At 39.5% G+C, this 25,411-nt stretch overlaps 1 protein-coding gene across 2 annotated transcripts in view; it reads left to right on the forward strand.

Annotated features, from left to right (window-relative positions):
* Positions 1 to 6,890, forward strand: part of STXBP5L (syntaxin binding protein 5 like) — a 198,185-nt gene extending 191,295 nt beyond the window's left edge. Inside the window, exons 25-27 of one of the 2 annotated variants that reach the window (XM_023755805.1) lie at positions 1,919 to 2,030; positions 5,423 to 5,643; positions 6,152 to 6,890. In XM_023755805.1, the coding sequence (XP_023611573.1) occupies positions 1,919 to 2,030; positions 5,423 to 5,643; positions 6,152 to 6,193 (375 nt within the window). In that variant the 3' untranslated portion in view covers positions 6,194 to 6,890. The remainder of the gene's footprint in view (positions 1 to 1,918; positions 2,031 to 5,422; positions 5,644 to 6,151) is intronic. The other variant, XM_023755806.1, reaches the window with a different exon arrangement.
* The last annotated feature ends 18,521 nt before the right edge of the window (positions 6,891 to 25,411 follow it).

Consider the following 25,411-nt stretch of genomic DNA (forward strand, 5'->3'; position numbering starts at 1 on the left):
GTGTGCTCTACCTTAGAGCATCATGTGATAATTAAGGAAGAATTGATATAAAGCACTGACCACAGTGCCTGAAATATAGAAAGTTTTTAAAATAAATAATAATGTTATTATCATTACTCAACAAATACTGAGTTGATCCTGTATGCCTGGTACTTGGCTAGGCTTTAAGAATATAATAATAGGCTGAAACCGGTTTGGCTCAGTGGATAGAGCGTCGGCCTGCGGACTGAAAGGTCCCAGGTTCGATTCCGGTCAAGGGCATGTACCTGGGTTGCGGGCACATCCCCAGTAGGAGATGTGCAGGAGGCGGCTGATCGATGTTTCTCTCTCATCGATGTTTCTAACTCTCTATCTCTCTCCCTTCCTCTCTGTAAAAAATCAATAAAATATATTTAAAAAAAAAAAAAAAAGAATATAATAATAAACAACATATAAGTCCCTACCTGCTAGAGTGGAAGGAGACAACTATACTCTGTGGAAATGCTGTCTATAGATGGCTGAGCCGGTACAGGGGAGACACGTAGAGGATGATGAAAAGAGAAAGCAGGCAGTTAAAAAAGCATGTGAAGGGTGAGTAGGAGTTACCCATGGGAATGGCTGGCTGTGGGTGGAAAAGGTGATAATATTCTTGCCAGAGAGGCTTAGGAAACTGCCAACAAAGTTCAGAGTTGGGAAGTGAAAAGAGTGAAGGATGGTGCTGGAGATTTAGTCAAGAATAGAGCTTGGATCACCTTTAAGTTCCATCTATCCCAAGGGCATTTTCCCCAAGGGCAACAGGAAGTCATTTAAAAGATTTAGCAAAGTGTTTATTGAAACTAGTATTCTGTTGGCAGTATAGCAATTGGTTTTGAGGAATTAAGACTGAAGGTGGGGAGAGCAATTAGGAGGCTTTTAAAAAATAATTAAGGCCAAAAATAACAGTGGCTTGAAATGAGGCAGCCAGCAGTGAGGATGGAGAAAGTTAGCAGATTCAATAGCTAAGAAGTGTAATCGGTGGGATTGGAGGATTATTAGCTGTAGGAGTGAGGGACAGGAAGGAATTAACTATTCCTGGGTTTCTAGCTTGGGAAACTAAATAGATGGTATACTGCCAATTCCAAAGAGAAAGGATTAAGGAGGAGAGCTCAGGTCTGCTGAGTGGAGGTGAGGGAGATGAAGATGAAGTCATACAGCAAGCTCCTAGACAAACTGGCATTAGGTCACAGATCTGACTTGTGGTTGATGTCCCTTCCCCCATAGTGATAGTTCTCAAATTTTGATCTGCTTTAGAAAGACCTGGAGAGCAAGTGTAAAGTAGAGATAACCAGAGTGCATTTTTGTAGATTCTGACTGTGTGTGGAGTAAAGCCTGAGCATCTGTATTTCCAAGATTTTTCTCGTCACTGAAGCACACCAAAGTGAGAACAACTCACCTGTGCCTCACCACGAAGTAGCTGCCTATCTGACTCATTTAAATCATCTTGAGCCATTTCATAATTTTGTACTTGATATGAAAACAAATCAAACCTCTCTCCACATCCCACCACAGGCTTCCCATCTTATAGGCACTCATGCTTATTCGGAGAGGGACTAGGTCAGGCAGAGGCTACAGTAATTGAAAAAGATCAGAAGTCTAGATTAATAGTCATTGACCAAGTGAAATTAACCCTAGAGTGAACATACTATCTTCCCATGCTTTCTAATTGTAAAGGGAGTAAGAGCGCAGGAAAATGAAAATTTTAGGATAGCAATTCCTAAAGAAGAAAAGGAAAAGAAGGAGAGGGAATGACAGAGACAGGACTGGGAGCAAAGCAAAATCATAGAAAAATATGGAAAGCAAACTGTCTTTTCATGATGTGCTCTAACAACCACAGTGTTATCTTTTGATCTATTAATTTATTTGTAGTTACTCCAATGCTTTTTCTTTGAATTTGATACAGGACATGCTAGGAGATTTGTTTACCCCCATAGAGACACCAGAAGCTCAGAACAGAGGTTTCCTAAAGGGACTGTTTGGTGGAAGTGGACAAACCTTTGACAGAGAAGAGCTCTGTGAGTAAACTCCTGATCCTAAAATTGTGTCACAAAATAGAAGATGCTTGTGTGTGTGTGTGTGTGTGTGTGTGTGTGTATAACTTAACATAATATATGACTTCAAATTCTAGACTGTAGACTGGATTATTTTGCTTCTATACCATGAAAATTATTTCTGTTTATCAAACCTGAATAAAATTGATCACTTTATATTAGGAAATAGTTTAACAAAAATAGTACATGAAATTCATGCAAATAATGAGTAAGCTAATAGATGGGTCATTTGCAAGTAGATCATGCCTGCATGGCAGGGTGAAGACATTCAGTTACTAATGCCTGTAAAAAAACATTTTTGAACCTGCCTGCCTTTAACCACTGTTAGGAAACAGTTTTTTTCTTCAGAACACAAGGTTTATCAACACTACAGAGCAAATTACTTTAATATCTACCACTGAGACTCTGATGACCAGTAATAAAAAAGAAGTAGATAGATACTAGGCAACATTTTTAGAAATAAGTCAAGAATATATTTTCCTTGTACACTGCTAGTGGGAATGTAAATTTGTGCAGCCACTATGGAAAATGGTACAGATATTCCTTTAAAAAATTAAAAAATAGAGCTAGCTGCCATATGACCCAGCAATTCCACTCTGGGTATTTGTCCAAAGAAAACAAAAACACAAATTAAAAAACATATGTGTACCCCTATGTTCATTGCAGCATTATTTACAGTATCCAAATATGGAAGCAACCTAGGTGTTCATTGATAGATGAGTAGATAAAGAAGATATGGTGTGTGTGATATATATATATATATATATATATATATATATATATATATATATATAACTCAACCATAAAAAATAATGAAATATTGCCATTTATAACAATATGGATAAACCTAGAGGGTATTATGCTAAATGAAATAAGTTAGATGAGAAAGACAATACTGTGATTTCACTTATATGATTTTACTTACATGTGGAATCTAAAAAGCAAAACAAATTAACAAACAAAACAAGAACAGACCCATGGATACAGAGAACAAGTTAATGGTTTCCAAAAGGGAGGAAGATTACAAAAAGGGTGGGGGGAATTAGGTTTTCTAGAACATCTTATCATCATTTGATCTTGCAGATAAAAAATCTTTTACTAGTAAACTTTCACCTGTGCAAAACATGTAGGTGCTTCCATACAATGCAATATTTATTCTTCAGCCATAAAAAGGCATGAAATTTGATATATGCCACAACATGGATGAACCTTGAAAACATCATGCTAAGTTAAAGAAGGAAGATGAAAAAGGTCACATATTATATGATTTATTCCATTTATATAAAATGTCCAGAATGAGAAATCCATAGAGACAGAAAGTAGATTAGTAGTTGCCAGGCACTGGGGCAAGAAGTGACTGTTTAATGGTTATGGCGTTTCTTTTGGGGTAATGAAAATGTTCTAAAATTAGATAGTGGTGACAGTTGCACAACTCTAAATACACTAAAAACCACTGACTTATACACTTTAAAGGAAAAATTTTATGGTATGTGAATTATATCCCAATAAGGCTCTTATAGACGTACATTCCATTCCTAATGTTGCCTCTTTGGGAATGCTCACTAAATTTTTACCAGACAGTTGTTTTTCAATTTTAAAAAATTACTTCATAAAATTAAATGAAACTGAGCTTTGTAAGTGATAGGTAAATGTTTAGTCTTTTATGAAGTAACAAAATTTCATCATATGTATATGAATGCCCATCATGCATATACCCCATTCTCTAATATTTACAGAGAGAGAGAGAAAGAGAGAGAGAGAGAGATATTTTAAAACAACTGAGACCTATAAAGGCTGATAACAAGATAAACAGAGAACACTGGAATGAAGACTTGGGCCGAAATTTAAACAAAAGAACAAACCTGTGATTGGAACAGACACTAATGTGAGTTCACATATGTTGTGAACACCCCAATTCAGCAACATCAAGGATGCAATTATCGTGCTTCCTGTCAGGATCAGAGTAGGCAAACTCTGCTCACCTCCTCCCATGATCACCTCGAGATTACAAATAGATTATAGAGCCACCTGAAGACGAGCTGAACAGAATTCCTAGAACTAAGAATATAAAGAAGACAACACATGGAGACTAGTAGGAGGGGCCGAGGCTCAGATGGGCAGGTCCCACACCCGCAGTGTGGTGACTAGAATCTAAAGGGAATTCTCAGTCATGAAGGTCCCCTGAGGAGCCGGAGGTCTGTTCCCACACTCGGCTCCCCAGCACAGGGCTCCAGTAGCAGGAAGAAGAGTCCCCGTAACATCTGGCTGTGAAGAGACGTGGGGATCGAATTTGGGAAGGACAGGAGGCTACTGGAGACTGTGGAGAACCTCAAGTTGCTTGTTACACAGACTCACTCACTCAAAAACTCATAAACTCTAATTTCCAGCACAGGAGCAGCACCTCGAAAAGCTCCGGGGGCAGCAGGGAGGAACTAAATGGATAACTTCAGGGCAAGGCTGGAGGGGCAGGGCCAGAGCAGCTCTCCAGGGACAGCCTGGCAGGTGCCTTTGTTCCTTTGCGGAGCTCCCCTCCCAACCCGCCACCAGCGCAGGAGGGCACCACATCTGTGCTCCCCATTCACCAGATTAGCACTGTCCACCCGGCATGGTGATCCCCTGACACCCATCCCATTCAGCTCACCTGCCTGGCCCCAGCCTCTTCCAGTGGCTCCTCCACACAAGAGGCCCAACTTCCCCAAAATCTATCAAAGGTCCAAAAACCCAAACAAGCACAGCCGACTAGAAAAACTTTTCTAAAAATAACAAATAAAACACAAACTCATAGATACAGAGAACAAATTGGTAATGGCCAAAAGGGAAGGGTCTGGAGGGTTGGATGAAAAAGGTGAAGGGATTAAGAACACAAATGGCCAGTTATCAAGCCAGTTGTCAAAACAATCATGGGGAGGTGAAGTACAGCACAGGGAATATAGTCAATAGCATGTTAATAACTATGTGTGGTGTAAGATGGGTACTAGACTTATTGGGGTGGTCACTCCATAAAGTATATAAATATATATGTCTAATCACTATGTTGTACCCTCTGAAACTAATGTAATATTGTATGTAAACTGTAATTTTAAAATAACCAAAAAATGTGATTAGGCCATATTGTGTGGCCCACGCGCGCGCGCACACACACACACACACACACAAAGGGATGTGGCAACAATAGCTGTCACAGTCTCTTTGGTAGGCATTTTTCTTGGGTAAGTGCAATGATAGGGTCAAATATGTCTGTCTCTTACTGGAGAAGTGTGAAGTAGGACTTAATATAAGTACTTCGGTGATAAACTTGACTGCCACTATTTGAATTACTGACAAATGTTTTCTGTTGCTCTGGCTTGAATTCCCAGTTGGGGAAGCTGCAGCAGGAAAAGCATCCCGCAGCCTTGCCCAGCACATTCCTGGCCCGGGCAGCATAGAAGGGATGAAAGGCGCTGCCGGCGGGGTGATGGGAGAGCTGACCAGAGCAAGGATCGCACTGGACGAGAGGGGGCAGAGGCTAGGAGAGCTGGAGGAGAAAACTGCAGGCATGATGACCAGTGCGGAAGCATTTTCCAAACACGCACATGAGGTAACTAAGTAAATGTCGGCATCTTCACACAGTAATAACTTGAACTATGTAGGTCCAGCACAAGAAAGCTTAAGTAGAGAAGCCACTCATTGTAAGTCATCCTGGATCCCACTACAGTCCCTCCAGTACTTGGGAGAAAAATCCTTTTTAAAAATACTGTAATACATTGATACTCCATTATCGTGGGATAACCTAGAAGAAAATCACCCATTAGTTCTGATATGCTGTAGATTGTACATCTGCTGCTAACGTAGAGCTCAGGGAGAGTCCAGGCTCCACACACTCCTTTTTGTCTCAATCACTGAAAATTATTTCTTGTCAGCCGAGTATTTATAGCTTGGTTTGTTTTCCTTAAAAAAACCTTTGTCATTATTTTACAAAGTAAAGAAAGTTTTATAAGTTTTAAGATTTACTGAGATATTCATGATTAACTCAATATAAGCTTGCTTGCTTAACACTTTTTAAGATTTTTTTTTAACATCTCACGGTGACTATTTTTTCTTTGCAGTTAATGCTGAAATATAAGGATAAGAAATGGTACCAATTCTAAACTTCTAAAGAAGCTGTGACTGCTTTGAGAAACCATTATTCAGGGAAACCAAATTTAATTCCCAGCATCACTATTCAACTGCTAGAAGCCAGTTTCTTCTACAAAATGTCCATTACAGTCCATGTGAAGTTGTCATAAGAGAGACTTATCAGAGACACTGTACAACCGAAAGGCTGGAACCCTGGCTAGAACCCCAAGGTATGGCTGCATTTGCCGTTTCCCACGTGGAATGGAGCTATCGTCTTGGCATGTCATTTGCTAAGGATTTACATTTCGGAACTACGGGGAGTCCTCCTGATTTGAAAAAATCCTGTACAAACAAAAGCATTAATGCGCTTAATGAAAAAAATCTTTGCATGATAAATTAACATCTTAAGAGGAAAAGAAAAAAAGCATGTTGTGACAGAAGAAAAAAAGATTAATGGTAAACTATTTTTATAAATTGGGCCACATCCGGCAATTTTAAAAATCTGCATTAGAAGTTATCAGTGCATTTCTAGTACATTTACCATACAACTGAAAAGGGAGAGAAAACAAAACCAAAGTTTTCTTCTCATCCACAACTTTCATTAGACTAAAACATTACTGAATTCTGGTGGCAAGCGTCTGATTAACGTTCCTCTCGCTCCATAATATGATCATTCACAGTTCTTGGTCATAATCAAGTATTGCCAATACAGTAAATTATTTCTAACACAATTATTTCCATTTCTATCACTTTCAGAACAAGTTGCTATTTTTAGTCACAAACTATGCAGGGTTGGGACACCGCAAAGCATTTTTCAGCTGGTTTTGCTCTGCAGGGGAGCTGACTGATAGGTTTGGGAAACTAGACTGACTCTAGGAACAATGCAGTTAGCTTTGAGGACTGATTTCACACACTCTGGTTTCAGTTTCTAAAGTGGTATATTCTTAATGCTCCATTTGTATCCTTGTCTGCCAATTACACAGTATATTACTGTTCATACCCAGGGGTGTGGGGGGGTCTTCAATCCAAAGGTGCTCTTGCAGCCGAACACTCACAGACCAACCTGGTCATTCTCTTCAGCATGATTCAGTAAAACCTCAGTTAATGTTTTGGGAAAGGAATTCTGATTTATTACATTTCTGATTAACAAGGGCTTTCATTAGAAAATAATTTTGGTTCAATACTTATTATTGAAAATCTTTATAAAATATAGTGGTGTTTTTGCTACCTTAGTCACCATTATGCACAACAGAAACACATAGAGAGTTTAATGATACAAAACCAATAATTCTGTCATTCATTAGACTAAATAATATAGAGGGTTAGTGTCAATAGATACCAAATACCTATTCCTTATTTAAAAATGTCTTCAACATGAAATAAAGACTATCCTTCACATGACAAAAGGCATCTATCATAACTCAACAGATGACAACTGGAGGCAAAACAAAACAAGCACACCTGCTGTCATTATTTAACATGAGTCTGGAGGTCAAAAGTCCCAGGAGTGAGTAAATGCAGATTCTAAAAAAAAAATTAATGGGTTTGGCTTATTTAATTTTGATTAATCAAGATCTTACGAGATATACATTTGTGTTTTAAGAATTCTGCATTTTCCTGAAGTCAGGTTCTTTTAAGAGCCAAAAATAGTATTTCTTGGGTTTTTTTAAAAGATTTTTTAAAATCTTTAGTGCATTTGAACTGGCACTTCCTTTAAATGTTCTTAGTCATTTTGAGAAGAGCCAAGATGATTGAAAGAGTCAGCTAATGTATGCCAGGATAGCGTTTCTCAGACTCCTTGAGTTTGCCCGATATCTCATAAAAGCCTCTCCACAAAGCTCTCCAGATTCCTGTGAACAGTTAGGGTAACAAAACCTGACTTCAAAATGCAACACGATACATAAAATTATATAGTAAAAATGTTAAAGAAACTTGAGACCAGGATTTGGGAAACATTGGTAGTCAAGTTGCAGTGCACTATTTATACCATCTCGTTCAAGGACCCAGTTTTCTGAACAGATACTTTATCATTTCTATATTTTTTTTAAAAAAACTTTAAAAACTACAATATTAGTTTATTTTAGGAACAATGAAATTCAGTCCAAAGTGGCATAAAGTACAGTATCTCTGAAGTCCCCAATAAGATCTGATTTAACTTGGTCGAGCTCGGGTGTCTCAGCCGTGGCACTGTTCACTGACTCTTCGTTGTGGGGACTGTCCTTTGCACCTTAGGATGTTCAGCAGCAGCCCTGGTCTCTGCCCACCAGATGCCAGTAGCAACCCCTGAGTAATAACAATCAAAAATGTCTCCAGCCATTGCCAAAATTGCTCCCAATTGAGAGCCACTGTTCTATACAAGGACAGGTTAAGTGTGAATATGTAATATATGTCTAGTATAAAATTAAACATCATAAGTGCACAGTGTCTTAACAAGATAAATTATTTTACCCAGAATTACATGTGTGGTTCATATGCAATAAAATCCTATTTTGGAGAGAGCTTATATGAATCAGTAAAAAATAACAGTTACAGAATATTTTAAAGCCTACAGAGAAAATACCAAAAAAGGACAGCATAGCATTTCACAGTAGAAGTGCTTAAAACTCTGGCTTTAATGAATAGATAAAAAGTCTATAATTAGCACAATTGGAAGTAAACAGGTGCTTCTGAAATGCTTGAAAAGAACAGGTTCTTTTTAAATTAATCTTTCAATATTGTTTTTATAAACCCTCACATAATGTAAGGGTAACTTTATCCCACAAACTCCTGATTAGTGGAATACAAATTAATGAGGTTTTACTGTATCAAAATAATTTTTATAATGCAAAGAGATAGCAATAACAAGAATCTAATGTGGATGTGATTTTCTCTTTGAACATTTCTGTTGCACTCACCTTAGCACATGTGTGTGCATGCGCTCATGCGCACGCACACATACACACACACACACACACACACACACACACAGCGTCAGCATCAGCATCATTATCTTTGGCAAATGAGTACTATTGATCCATGTAATTCTTTATATCTCTCATAACTGTGTAAATGTCTTGCCTCTGTCTTAGAACATAAGAAAAATACTCCTGATAACTTGGACAATGATAGAGAAAATGACTGAGCCTTAGTTGTCATCAAAATTATATTCTATCTGCTAAGGTGGCATTGGAAAATAAGGCTTGCAAACCACAGCCTCTCCAAGTTGCCCTCCTGTCCCTCTGACTCCTTTCTTGTTATCCCAGGAGAAAATGGGCCTTTGCACTCCATTCATCATTGGGAACCTAGACGTGTTTGTTTTTCTGGTTCTAATAAGCAATAATTCTTATCATGAAATAATCCATTTATCCTGGAGTTTGGAGGGAAGGATAACTGATTTATCTTTTATTTTAATCTTCCACAACAGCAGTACTACCGATTTTGCTTCCTACACGTCTCTGAGACCCAGATTTAGTGCCCCATTCACCATCAGGGTCGTTGTCCGACTAACTTTGGAAGGACAGTGGCAGAACTGAATGAGATGTTTCCCGGTAATTCAGTCACAGACATTTTTCAAATCTTTTCTATAGCCTTTGAATGATGCTCAAGCTAATAAATCAGCATCCAGGTCTCTAGTCCTCAAAGATCTTACGGGGTTGATTAGAAGGGAACAAGTTTACTGCTGGGGTCCTTTTATGTGACCCATGTGACTAAAGGCACCATCTATCTGCTATCTGCATAAAGGAGGACCTCGACTTTGAAAAAGGAATATATATATGAAGAAAATTAAGATTAGCTCTTTGAGATACTTGGTTATAAAATGTTTGGCAGAGGGAAAAGGAAGAGGGTCTAGAAAAGTAAACTAAAAATGTTCTCCTTGGTTTGGGATCATTGGGACAACCAGGAGCAAACCTGTGTGGTTACAGCTGCCTCTGTGGGAAGACAAGGTAACTTGACCACTTGTGTTCAGAAAGGGCAATGCCAGAGTAGTCAGACATTCCTATGCTCTTTGCATCCGGAGAGGAACATGAGGGTCTTCACAGCTTCCTCACCTCTGTCCTTTATAGCCTCAGCCTCATTTTTGACTAGATACTACGTCACATTCACACTGGCCCACGTGCTAGAAATATTTGCCAGTAAGTTGTGTATTTGGATGCCACCATCCCTGGGAGCTTGGATGTCACATAACAGGTTTAGTGTATATATTTGCAGACAACATAACCCTGAAAAGATGAAAGGCAGAATAGGTAAGGTCTGACTTTGGAAAAGAAGAGGAAGTGCCAATTGGGGTGGAGTGGGGAGGGACATGGAAGCCAGAGTGTAGGGAGTGATTCTTAACCTTGGCTGGACATAAGAATCACCTAAGGAGCTTTTAAAATTCCCAATTATATTGAAATCTCTCAGAGTGGGAACCAAACATCAGTATTTTTTAAAGCCCCCAGGTGGTTTCAACGTCCAGCCAAGGTTGACCACCACTGCTTCATGGCCAACTAAGGAAGACACTTTTGTCTACCTTGGTTGGTGTCCAAGCCCCACTTCCAAGGGGCCAGGGAAGGCAAGATGTAGAAGATACGGTATTAGCTGGATTGATACTCATTTTGTGTCACAACCCAAAACAAATGTTTTGTGCAAATTTCTGACCAGACAGCGCCCCACTAACTCTTAGCTCTTGTGATTTTCTCCTATGCGACTTGGCCAGTAATTATTCCCATTCAAACATCTAGGTTTTGATTATCTTATACCTGTGACATCATAAAACATCAGAAATATGAGAAAATCAACAGCATGTAAAGCTATGTGGAAAACTAATTCTCAATAGTTTCATAGTGGAAATGCTCAAAACAATCTTACTAAATCAGGTCCAAATTTATTACTCATTCATCGCTTGGAGGAGATATGGGTACCAGGTACCTGTACTGCTATAGGTATATTTTATTGGACTTGGGCTTAGCAAGAAGGGAGAACAACTCTTCCTTTTTTATTGTTAGCTCCGAGGGTCACTTGGATCCATTTTCTTAGTAACTGGACATGCATTTCAAGGGAGAAGAAGGCCTATAACTCACTATCTGGCCTCCAATGCCCTGAAAGAGTGCTTTCACCTCCAAAAAGGGAGAGCCCACCTATCCAAGGCAACAATACTCAGTGAGAAAACTCACGAGACTTCTCTCCTCTCATATTGCTCCCCCGAGTACTGGCCCACCCTTCTCAGCTGCAAAGTCAGAGAATAAACTAGGTGATGGTTATGGACAAGTGTACACAGGATCAAAATCTCTAATAAACTATAATTTTTAGTACTTAATTATGTGATGTTTTATTCTAGGAAATAAGAAACAGATGATATCATTGATGTATCTTTCTTTCATCTTCAGAATTTTTGCATCTTTTCAGAAAATGACAAAATACTATTTTTCTGTTTCACTCAGCAATTGTGACTATACTTAAAATTCTTGTAGTCTGTAGAGATATCAATAAAATTGTATATGTTTGTACATAGATGCTCTCTTATGTTATGATGTGATGAACTACTAATGACTTTTGCCAAGACTAAATATGGACAGCGGTAAGACCCTCATTTGCAACACCGTGAACCATAGTTTTACAAGTATAATTATTTTTAAAAGGCAGGGAGATGGGTGGGGGAACAATGTACATCATATATATTTGAACTAAAAAAAACACAAAGGAATAAAACAAAATACAAATTCCCTAAACTCCAAAAGGGTAGAAATAGCCATTTAAATTATCATCAAATTGGGAGATATGTAACTTTTTATTGGAAGATTTTACAGATAATTTTTGAGGATGTTGACTGTTTCACCTTTGGTGAACTCCAAGTTAAACCTTAGCTTGGTGGGAGTGCAGGGAATAAACTGAGGCTGAATGAGATGTACTTAGGGCATTCACACCTTACTCCCTCACTTCCTTTAAAGCTCACTTTAAAAATAAGCTATTGTGAGCTTATACCACCACCTAGTGGTTATAATGAACATTCATTAACCCAGCACCTCCAAAAGTCCCCTAGAAAGAGTGCACACTCCTGCTCCTCTGGCTTTCATCTCACAGTCAATGCCTCTTCAGGTACTTTCTTTATACTGTTACCTACACTGTGGCATTAGCCAGCCCATTATGTTCCTCCAAAAGCTGTCTAATTATTTCAGGAAAAGTTTCCCATCACCACAATTTCCCTCCTACTTTTTGTTCCATATTAAAAAGAAGAAAACAGCCGAAACCGGTTTGGCTCAGTGGATAGAGCGTCGGCCTGCGGACTGAAAGGTCCCAGGTTCGATTCCGGTCAAGGGCATGTACCTGGGTTGCGGGCACATCCCCAGTAGGAGATGTGCAGGAGGCAGCTGATCGATGTTTCTCTCTCATCGATGTTTCTAACTCTCTATCTCTCTCCTTTCCTCTCTGTAAAATATCAATAAAATATATTTAAAAAAAAAAAAAAGAAGAAGAAAACAAAAACAAGAAACTAACCCTAGGCTAAAAAGTGCTTTTTGATTAAAAGTACAAATATAAAGACAGACACAATAAAATCCAAATGCCCAAGTTTCCCTTCAATAATTTTCTTAAAGGATCCATTTACCACACTCACTCTCCACGTATCTCCATTCAGTAGTTGGGGCGGGCCCTTGGTCCTCACTTGCTAACTCAGCCTCACCCAGGCAGGGGCTCCCTGGGGTTCTCTATCATGCCCTGGCCCCTGAGTCAAACTGCTCAGCATCTTGATGTCATCACTTTTTCATGAGAATTTTTTCTTTTAATATGTCATTTTTATAATCTTTTATCTTTGACTTTTGAACTTTGTTTTAAAGGCCTTTCCATCTACACAATAATAAACATTTTCTTACATCTTCTTCACTTTCATAGATTTATTTTTTATATCAGTCTTTTAATACATCTGGAATTTTGGTATAGGGATCTAGCTTGACCTTTTGACAAAAGGATAACATATCACTACATCTCTATTTTTGAATGACTCACCTTTTCACCACTAATTTGAAAGGACATTTTTACATAGACATCATATGTCTGTTTCCTAAATTCTCAAGTAATACCTTTGTCTATTTCTGTGTCCTTATCAAACTGTTAGTTATATCTTTACAATATGTCCTAAGATGTGATAGATATCTTTGATCTTTTTCAAGTTTGATAGGTATTGATTTTTTTCTCTCTAGGTGCATTTTAGGATATTATTGATCTTTTAAAAAATCCCTGTTGAAACTTTGATTGAAATTATAGTAAATTTATAGGTTAATAATGATTTTTTTTCTGGCATCACTTCCTTTAGGATATCTTAACTCTTTTTTCACAACCATTTTCCTTTATGTTGATAATTTGCCTTCACAAAGTTTTTCAAGTTGCATGTCTAGAGTATTTCAAATGTCATCAGCATCAATATTTCCACAGACAGCTATTTCTTCTAAAACTCTATGTTCGATTTGAATTTCACTTATAGAGGCACCATTTTCCACTTCTCTGATGTACTTGCATCTTATTTAGCCAATTTTTTTCTTTTGCTTACCCATTTTTTTGTAAAATGCCACAGATTTGACACTGGGAGACATGAGTCAATACTGCTGCATGCTTTATTGCCTGTGCAAAGTGAATGAGGAGTGTGTGGTTACTAATCATAGATAGACTTTGAAAGAAGTGAGGTAACTGGTAATTGATCATGATGCATGTACTAGTTTTCCACTAATGCAAACAAATTACTACAAACTTACTGGCTTAAAACGGTAATAACTGAGATGGTCACTAAGATGGTGACATAGGTCATTCCTAACTTCACTCCCTGTCACAAGAAGAACTAACAAACTGCTCATGAAGAAGACACCACTGAAAAAAATCCTAGAAGACAGGGGTGCGGCTGCAGGGTAAGAGGGGCAGCTACCCGCTAACCGCACTGCGGCTTCCCCAGCCCTGCACCGCCCCACACTGAGAGGTCTCTCCCGAGCCTGAGGTTCCTCCAGGAGGACGAGAGAGCCCAGGGTGGACATCGAGCATGTGGGTCCCTTCTTGGGAGAACCACCATGGTCTTGCATCACTACGATCTGTGGGATCTGCACATGGGAACCTGCCAGGCTTGTCCACTGGGAATCAGATTGTGACAGAAGGGGGTTGGGGCTCGGAACAACCAGAGCTCAGCTCTTGGCAGACCAAGGTCCTACCTACAAAGCCCAAGGAGCAGTCTCAACCAGAGGCTTTGCTGATCTGCACAGCCAAGAGAGTGGTGTAGTTTGACCAGGGAACTTAGTGGGGTACAGGTCTGCCTCACTCGGGACCTCAAATAAAGAGCCTTTCTGCCCCTGGAGACTGGTTTCCCCCCCCACACACACAAAGACACACTTTCCCCCAACCAGTCTGGGCAGGGGAGCTGAGTCATCCCACTGCTCAGTGTATATCCAGGCCCCACCCAGCCAGAAAGGCTGGCCAGAACACCTGGACACTGTGTAGCCTAGCAACACTGGAGCAGGCAGACCTCATGGCCTGCAGAGCAAAGGCAGTGGCACAGTTCTGCCAGGTGACTTGAAGCACAGGTCAGCTTGAATCAGGACCACAAAGAACCTTGCAGGCCTTGGAGCTGGTTGCCCCACTATGCTCAGGCAGGGGAACTGACTCATAGCCCCAACCCACTGATGAGTATGGCTCCTGGTTCTGCCCTACCTGCCCTACCAAAAGGCCTTCGTGAAATACCTGGGATGCTGCTTGGAGCCAGCTCTGTTGCTCCACCTGGGAGCTAATGCATAGCCTGCCCACTGCTAAGCATGGCTCCCAGCCCTGCCTGACAGGAAGTCTGGCCTTAATACCTGGAAAGCTATGTAGCCCAGAGAACAAACACAAGACCCCAAACACAGAGTCCTGGCAGCCATGGAGCCAGCTCTGTCACTCCACCTGGGCAGGGGAGCTAATGCTTAGCTTCACCCACTGCTGAGGGTGCTTCCAGCCCCACCCACCCTGGAAGCCTGGCCTGAGCACCTAGGCCAGTGATGGCGAACCTTTTGAGCTCGGTGTGTCAGCATTTTGATAAAACCTAACTTAAATTTGGTGCCGTGTCACATATAGAAATTTTTTGATATTTGCAACCATAGTAAAACAAAGATTTATATTTTTGATATTTATTTTATATATTTAAATGCCATTTAACAAAGAAAAATCAACCAAAAAATGAGTTCACGTGTCACCTCTGACACACGTGTCATAGGTTCGCCATCACTGACCTAGGCGATGGTTTGGCACAGCAGCATTTAAGCAGAGAGCCCAGCCAGCACCTCTGCCCATCTAGCAGACAAATTGACAACTCTGTCTAGCCAGAGAGTTTGGTGCACAAATATGCTTAATTAGCTCCTCAAACAAGAGACGTGTCGGCCATGGCAACTGTCCTGCAAGCCCACCAGGGAAAACTAATCCATAACCCTGTCCACTGCTGAATACCACCTCCAACCCTGCTAACCAGGAAACCTAGCCAGAGCTCCTGGGAATCTCGCCCTGCAGCCCTGATTACAGCAGCACTTGAGTGAAGAGCCTGACTGGTGGCTCTGCATTTGCAATGCTAACAGTGGCCCAGTCCGTCCTGGTCCATGCAGGTTTGCCTGATTTGATTCCCAAACAAGAGCTTTCCTAGCCTTGGGGCCTGTTTGGGGCACTATTCAGGCAGGTAAACTAATTCCTAGCCTCCTGCTATAATAGCCTTCACACACTCCAACCAGCCCCACCCCAACCAGGGACCTAACGAGAGCACATGAAAAACTGCACAGCACATCCTACAACCCTACAGTGGCACTTGAAAAGACAACATAGCCTGGGGCTATCTCCATCTTCAAAGTAAAACTGGTGGCCTCATCTGGCCAGAAAATTTAGTGCACAGTCTAGCCTGATTTGGGTCCTCAAAGGATGAGCAGTGCAGATCTTAGGGCTCGTCTGCTGCCCCCAGAACAGGAAAGCTAATTCATAACCACGCCTACTGCTGAGTATACTTCCCAGACCCAATCATCCAGAGGACCCAGGCAACCACGGAACCCATTCTACGGCCTTGCTGGAGCAGGGAACCAAGCCAGACGTTCTATCCAACTTTTCTCAGCCAGCAGCACCCCTCTCCAACATCAGTGGCCTTTCCCCAAAATAGACCTTGATAGCAAACCCCACAAGCCCAATGACATTACCAGCTGACTCGTCCAGAACACCAAGCCAAGCAGACTGGTAAAGAACTATCTGTACCAAAGTAAACATGTAAAGTCTGGAAAAGGGAATTGCTTACTCAAATGCAGAGAAACCAACATACAAAATCAAGGATCACAAAAAAATCAGGTAAATAGAACACTACCAAAGGAAACTAATAAAGCTCCAATAACTGATCCTAAAGAAATGAAGAACACATAAAGAATTCAGAATAACCCTCTTTAAGAAGTTTAAACTACAAGAACACACAGACAACTGAACAAAATAAGGAAAACAATGTATGAACAAAATGAGTTTAACAAAGAAATAGAAACATTAAAAAACCCCACAGAACTACAAACAGAAATCTTAGAGCTGACAAATACAATGACTGTACTGAAGAATTCAACAGGGAGCTCCAACAACAGAGTCAACCACGCAAAAGAAAGAATCAGTTACCTGGAAGACAGGGCATTTGAAATTATCTAGTTAGAGGAGCAAAAAGAAAAAAGTGTGAAGAAAGCCTATGGGACTTAAGGGACACAATAAAAAACAATAACAACCCCCCCCCCCCACACACACACACAATGTAAACATTGTGGGAATCTCAAGAGAAGAGAAAGGGACAGAAAGTATATATGTAAAGCAGTATGACTGAAACCTTTCCAAACCTGGAAAGAGACATGAACATCCACATCCAAAGAACCCCAAATAGGTTAACCTGAAATGGGCTACATTGAGACACATTATAATGAAACTAGAGGCCCGATGCACAAAATTCATGCATGGGTAGGGTCCCTAGGCCTGTCCGGGGATCAGGACCGATCTGTGGGGTGACCGGCGGGTGATTGGGGCCTCTCACTCCCCGCTGCCATAGCCTGGGACCACCTGCTCACCTGCTCCATCATCCCGATGCAGTCCCGCTCTCATCAGGGCCCATCGGGGCCAGCAGTGCCTCCACTGTCCCCCGCTGCCAGCACCAAGTCGCTGACACCCACCCACCATGTTCCGCGCCACCCTCTGGTGGTCAGCGCACATCTAACTCCCGGTTGGTTGAACTCCCGCCCGTGGGGATAATTCACATATTAGCCTTTTATTATATAGGATGGTCATAAGTCAACGATGAAGAAAGATTTTGAAAGTAGCAAGAGAATATACAAGTTACATACAAAGAAGCCCCTATGAGACTATGGACAGATTTCTCAATGGAAACTTTTCAGATCAGGAAAAAAATGGGATGATATATTCGAAATATTGTGTGTGTGGGCAGGGGTGGGGAAACCTGTCAACCAAGAATTCTACAACTGGTAAAGCTGTCCTTCAGAAATAAAAAAGATAAAGATTTTCCTGAATACCCTAACCGGTTTGGCTCAGTGGATAGAGCGTTGGCCTGCGGACTGAAAGGTCCCAGGTTTGATTCCAGTCAAGGGCATGTACCTTGGTTGCGGGCACATCCCCAGTAGGGGGTGTGCAGGAGGCAGCTGATTGATGTTTCTAACTCTCTATCCCTCTCCTTCCTCTCTGTAAAAATCAATAAAATATATTTTTTAAAAAAAAGATTTTCCTGAACAAAAGCTTGAGGGAGTTCATCACCACCAGACCTACCTTACAAAAGATGCTAATTGGGAGTTCTTTGAGTAGAAGCAAAAGGATGCCAATTAATGTCATAAAAATATAAGAAGATAGCATAAAAGTCAATGGAAATGGCAAATATATATATACCTAGATATTCTAATATAGTAATGGAGGTAATCCACTTACAACTCTAGTTTAAAAATTAATATAATAAATGTAGAAACCATAACTACAATATTTTTTAATGGATGTACAATATAAAAAATATGTAAACTGTAACATCAATACCCTAAAATGTGAGGGGAAGGAGCAGTAAAAGTGTAGAGTTTAGGAATGTTACAGCAGTTCAGTTGTTATCAGTTTAAAATAGGGTATGATCATTTTGAGATATTTTATGTAAGTTTCATGGTAACCATAAGGGGAAAACCTGTAAGTAATTACACAAAACATGATAAAGAAGTCAAAGCATACTACACTCAAAATATATCAAAATACAAAAAATACAGCAGGATAAGAACTAAGGAACAGTGGGTCTACAAAACAACCAGAAAACAATTAACAAGACAATAATAATATCTTACCTACCAAAAATTACTTTAATGTAAATGGTTTTAATTCTCCTATCAAAAACAAAGAATGGCTGAAATGGATTAAAAAACAAGATCCAATTATATGCTGCCTACAAGATACTCACTGTAGCCTTAAAGAGACAGGCATAGGCTGAGAGTAAAAATATTTCAAGCAAATTGTAACCAATAATAAGAAGGGGTAGCTATACTTATATTAGGCAAAATATACTTTAAAGTAAAAATGGTAAAAAGAGACAAAGAATAAAAAAGCTCAGTCCATCAAGAGGATATAACAATTGTAAATATTTATATACCCAACAGGGAAGCATCTATATATATAAAACAAAAACTAACAAAATGGAAATGAGAAATAAAAAACAAACAAAATAACAGTTGGAGACTTTCATACCCCACTCTCAACAATGGATAGATTATTCAGACACAGAATCAATATGGAAACAACAGATTTGAATAATGCTATAAACCAAATGGACCAGACATATAGAGAACATTCTATCCAACAGCAGAATACACATTCTTCTAAAGCACAATAGGAACATTTTCTAGGACAGACCATAGGTTAGGCCACAAACAAGCCTTAGCAAATTCAAAAAGACTGAAGTCATATTAAGTATCTTCTCTAACCATAAACTAGAAATCAATAACAGAAGAAAAACTGGAAAATTCCCAAATACATGGAAATTAGACCACACTTTCTTGAACAGCCAATGGATCAAAGAAAAAATTAAAGGGGAAGTAAAAAAGTATATTGAGACAAACAAAAATAAAAACACTACATATCAAAACTTATAGGATACCATGAAAGCAGTGCTAGGAGGGAAGTTCATAGCAATAAATACCCACATTAAGAAACAAGAAAGATCTCTAATCATCAACTTAATTCCATAGCTCAAGAAAATGGAAAATAACCCCAAAGTTAGCAAAACAAAGAAAATAACAAAAAATTAGAGAAGAAATGAAATAGAGAACAAGAAAACAATATAAAAGATAAGCAAAACTAAGAATTGTTCTTTAAAAAGATGAACAAAATTGACAAATCTTTAGCTACACTAACCAATGAAAAAAAGAGTACCCAAATCAACAAAATTGTAAATGAAAAGAAGGAACATTACAACTGATACGAGAGAAACACAAAGGATCATAAGAGGCTACTATGTACTATCAAGGGAACAACTAACTATACTCCAACAAACTGGACAACCTAGTAGAAATGGATAAATTATTAGAAACATACAACTTACCAAGACTAAATCAAGAAGAAATAGAAAATTTGAACAGAGCAATTACTAGTAAGGAGATTGAAGCAGTAATCAAAAACCTCCCTAAAAACAAAAGCCCAGGAACAGATCGCTTCACTGATGAATTTTACCAAACATTTACAGAAGAATTAACACCAGTCATTTCAAACTCTTCCCAAAAAAACCTAGAGGAGGGCATACTCTCAAGCTCATTTTATGAGGCCAGCACTACACTGACACCAAAGCCAGAAAGGACACTACAAGAAAAATACAATTATAGGCCAATATCCTGATGAAAATAGATGTAAAAAACATGAATAAAATACAAGCAAACCAAATTCAGCTGCACATTAAAAGGATCATTCACCACAATCAAGTGGGATTTATCCCTGGAAAGCAAGAATGATTTAACATACGTAAATCAATAAATGTGATACATCACATTAACAGACTGAAAGATAAAAAGTCATGCCTGGTTGGTGTGGCTCAGTGGTTGAGTGTTGACCTATGAACCACGACATCACAGTTGGATTTCCAATCAGGATCAGGGCACATGTCCCGGTTTCGGCCTCAATCTTTAGTAGGGGGCGCACTGGAGGCAGCCAATCAATGATTCTCTCATCATTGATGTTTTAATCTCTCTCTCCCTCTACCTTCTTCTCTGAAATCAATAAAAATATTTTTAAAAGACAGATAAAAAGTTGTATTGTCTGAACAGATACAGAAAAAGCATTTGACAAAATTTAATAATAAAAATTCTCAACAAATTAGGTATAGAAAGAATGTACCGCAACATAATCCATACCACATATTATAAGTCCACAGCCAACATCACAATCAATGGTGAAAGGTTGAAAGCTTTTCCTCTAAACTCAGAAATAAGAAAAGGTGCCCACTCTCACCACTCCTATTCAACATAGTACTAGGAGTCCTAGCCAGATTAATCAGGAAAGAAAATGAAATAAAAAGCATCCAAATTGGAAAGGGAGAAATAAAATGTATCTATTTGCAGATGACATAATTTTATGTTTAGGAAATCCTAGAGTCCACCAAAAAATTGTTTGAACTAATCCACAAATTCGGTGAAGTTGCAGGATACAAAATTAACAAACAAGAATCAGTAGTATGTCCATATACCAACAATAAATTATCTGATAAATAGTTTCTAGGTCAAGGTAAAGCATCAAAAAACAACTTGGGAATAAAGTTAAGCAAGGAGGGGAAAGATCTCTACACTGAAAAATACAAAACACTTATGAAAGAAATAAAAGAAAACACACACACACACACACACACACACACACACACAAATGGAAAGGCATCCTGTGTTCATGGATCTGAAGAATGAATACTGTTAAAATGTCCATACTACCTAGAGTCATCTATAGACTCAATGCAATCCTATCCAGTGGCATTTTTTCAGAAGTAGAAAAAACAATCCTATAATTTATATGGAACTACAAAAGACCCCAAATAGCCAAAGCAATCCTAAGAAGAAAAAAGCAGGAGGCATTACACTTTCTGACTTCAAGCTATCTTATAAAGCTCTAGTAGTCAAAACAGCGTAATGTTGGCAGAAGAACAGATGTACAGACCAATGAAACAGAATCAAGAGCCCAGAAATAAACTCACACATACACAGTCAATTAATAGTTGACAAGGGAGCCAAGGATATTCAACAGAGAAGAGACAGTCTTTTCAATAAATGGTGCTGGGAAACTTGGATATTCACATGCAACAGAATAAAACTAGACCCCTTTCTTACAGCAGTCACAAAACTTAATCCAAAATAGATTAAAGACTTAAAAATCAGATCTGAATAATAACACTCTTAGAAGAAAACAGGGGAAAAGCTCCTTGACATTGGTCTTGGTAATGATATTTTAGATATGACATCTAAAACACAAGCAGCAAAATAAAAAATAAGTGGGAATATATCACACTGAAAAGCTTTTGCACAGCAAAATAATCAACAAAATGAAAAGATAACCTATGAAATGGGAAAGAAATTTTTGCAAACCTTATGTCTGACAAGGGGTTAATATCCAAAATGTAAAAAGAACTTATATATCTCAAAAGCACGGCTCCCAAAACAAATTTTAAAAATGGGATCTGGATAGACATGTTTCCAAAGCTAAGCTATACAACTGGCCAACAGGCACATGAAAAGGTACTCTCCATCACTAATCATTATGGAAATGCAAATCAAAATCACCTCACATATGTTAGAATAGGTATTGTCAAAAAGACAAAAAAAAAAATAACAAGTGTAGGTGAGGATGTGGAGAAAAACGAATCCTTGTGGGGATGTAAATTAGTGCAGTCACTATAGTAAACAGTATGGAGATTCCTCAAAAAATTGAAAATTGAACTACCAAATGATGCAGCATTTCCACTTCTGGGTAAATATCTGAAAGGAAAACACTTATCCAAGAGATAGCTGCATTCCCACGTTCACAGCAGCCTTATTGACAATAGCCCAGACATGTTAACATCCCAGGTGTCTGTCAGTGGGTAAAAAGAAATTTTGGAACATATATACAATAGAATATTTACAGCCATAAAGATGGAGGAAATCCTGCCACTTGCTACAACATGGACGTGCATTATCTTGCAACATGGATGGGCATTATGTTAAATGAAATAAGTCAGAGAAAGACAAATATATACAGTGGGGCCTTGACTTACGAGTGTCCCGACTAACGAGTTTTTCGAGATACGAGCCGATTTTTTGCTTTGAGTTCCGAGCTAAAATTCGGGTTACGAGCCAGCTTCAGATACCCCACCGCTAGTTGGCGCAGTGAACGTCACAGTGAACGCCACAACATCAGCCCAGCATCACGTGTCTCACTCGTTCACTTTTTGATTTGACATACGAGTAATTTGAGTTACGAGCTCTGTCACGGAACGGATTAAACTCGTAAGTCAAGGCCCCACTGTAGTCTAATCTTAAAAAAACAAAAACAAAAAAAACTCACCCTGGCCGGTGTGCTCAATGGCACACTGAAGAGTCTCCAGTTCGATTCCCTGTTAAAGGCACCTACCTGGGTTGCAGTTTGCTCCCCAACAGGGGAGCATGCAAGAGGCAACCACTCGATGTGTCTCTCTCACATTAATGTTCCTCTCTCTCCCTCTCTCTCTCTCTCCCTCCCTCCCTCCCTCCCTTCCACTCTCTCTGATAAAACAAAGGGAAAATATATCCTCAGGTGAGGATTAAAAACAACAAAAATAGATCAGATTTGTGGTTCCCAGAGGCAGGGGTGAGGAATGGAGTATGGGGGAATTGAAGGAAGGTGGTCAAAAGGTACAAACTTCCTGCTATAAGATAAATAAGTACTAAGGATGTAATGTACAACATGATCACACTAATAAACATACTGGATTGTATATTCAAAAGTTGCTAAGATAGCAAGTCCTAAAACTTCTCATTACAAGGAAAAAAGTTTTTCTTTTTTTTTCATATCTATATGAGATGATGAATGTTAATTAAACTTATTGTGGTAATTATTTCACAATATATGTGAATCAAGCCATGCTGTACACAAATTTATCCAGTGCTGTATGTCAATTATATCTCATTAAAACTTGAAAACAAACAACATAAATGATCTTAACACTCTGGAGGTCAGCAATCCAATATGCTCTTATTAGGCTAAAATCAAGATGTGGACAGGGCTCTGCCCTTCTGGAGGACCTGGGGGAGTCCCCATTTCATTCCACTGCCTTTTTCAGCTTCTAGAGGCTGCCTGGATTCCTTGGCTCATGGCCCCTTCTTACATCTTTAAAGTCAGCAGTGTGGCATCTTCCAATCTTAATCTGACTCTGTTTCTGTAGTCACTTCTCCTCTTCTGACTCTGACCATCTGCCTCCTCTTATAAGGCCCCTTGTGTGTGCTTTCCTATATAATAAAAGGGTAATGTGCAAATTGACCCTAACAGTGGAACTACCGGTTGCTATGACATGCACTGACCACCAGGGGGCAGATGATGCTCAATGCAGGAGCTGGCCCCTGGTGGTCAGTGTGCTCCCACAGGGGGAGCTCAGCTCAGGCACAAGGTGGGCTGATGGCTGCAAGTACAGCGGCGGTTCCCGCCTCCTTGGCAGCACTAAGGATGTCTGACTGCCAGCTTAGTCCGATCCCCCAGGGAGCAGGCCTAAGCCAGCAGGTGGACATTCCCTGAGGGGTCCCAGACTGCGAGAGGGCACAGGCTGGGCTGAGGGAACCCCTCCGCTCCCGAGTGCACGAATTTTTGTGCACCGGGACTCTAGTTTTTAAATATTTAAAAATATTTTTATTAATTTCAGAGAGGAAGGGAGAGAAATAGAAACATCAATGATGAGAGAGAATCACTGATCAGCTGCCTCCTGCACGCCCCCAACTAGGGATTGAGCCCAAAACCCAGGCATGTGCCGTGACCAGGAATCGAACTGTGACCTCCTGGTTCATAGGTTGATGCTCAACCACTGAGTCATGCTGGCCAGGCAAGGCTCCTTGTGTTTGCATTGGAACCACCCAGGTAATCTCCCCATCTCAAGATCTCTCTACTAAATCACATCAGCAATGTCATTATACATATCAATATGTAATATACCATGTTCACAGGTCTTAGGAATTAGAATGTGGACATCTATTATTTACACAGTGATTTGTGTCTCAAAGAGCTCCCAATGAAGTTTGAACTTTTTGCAATTACTCAGTTACTATACCTTGGTAACTCAAATTTGAAATGTGTTGTAGGGGCACTAGTGTTATTTAAATAAACCATGATTACTGGAATTTGTGTATAACTGAATGATGCAAAGCAAGGGCTACTTGTTTTAAGTCCAGCTAATAGGTCAAAAGGATGAGAAGATGCATGTGATTGCCCTAGCTGGTTTGGCCCAGTGGATAGAGTGTTGGCCCATGGACTGAAAGGTCCCAGGTTCAATTCCAGTCAAGGGCACATACTTCTGTTGCAGGCTTGATCCTTAGCCCAGGTCAGGGTGCATGCAGGAGGCAAACAATTGACATATCTCTCTCACATTGATGTTTCTCTCTCTCTGTGTCTCTCCCCTTCCCATCCATTCTCTCTAAAAAAAATCAATGGAAAAATATCCTCAGGTAAGTGAGGATTAACCAAAAAAATAAAGAAGATGCATGTGACTACACATGCAGGACCATGCGGGACCATGGCGGCAGAACATGAGGTGGAAGTGGCCTATATGTCTGCACTCATATTTGAAGAACACTCATAAGTAAATAGATTGACCTTTCTCTTGGGCTGGATCTCAAGGCCACCAGAATGCTGACAGCACGATAGCTTGTCTCTCTGAAAAACATGGTACAGGTGAATATGGAAACCTTAAGAAATAATGACAGAACTTCCCTCTTCCCTCTTCTGCCCGATCCCCTCCCCCAAAAATACATGTCTGAGGCTCTTGTGCACTAATATCCAATTACTGACAGTGTATTATACTTTATTTATAAAGCAACTGTCTTTTTAAAAGTTTCTGATTAATAAACATAAAAGAGCTCTTTTGATAACTGATTGAGGACATAATTAACATTTCCTATGTTTATAGAGTTGAGTAAACTACAGAATAAGTAGTAAATATGTAAATATGTAAACTACAGAATAATAAATAAATATGGGACACTGGTTTCTGATACTCTTAGACCAAACACAATTTAAAACTGGATTGCTGATAGGAAGTTTCTCATAAATACATTTTA

The sequence above is a fragment of the Myotis lucifugus genome, unplaced genomic scaffold (assembly GCF_000147115.1).
Source record: "Myotis lucifugus unplaced genomic scaffold, Myoluc2.0 scaffold_84, whole genome shotgun sequence".
In the NCBI taxonomy this organism is placed as follows: Eukaryota; Metazoa; Chordata; class Mammalia; order Chiroptera; family Vespertilionidae; genus Myotis; species Myotis lucifugus.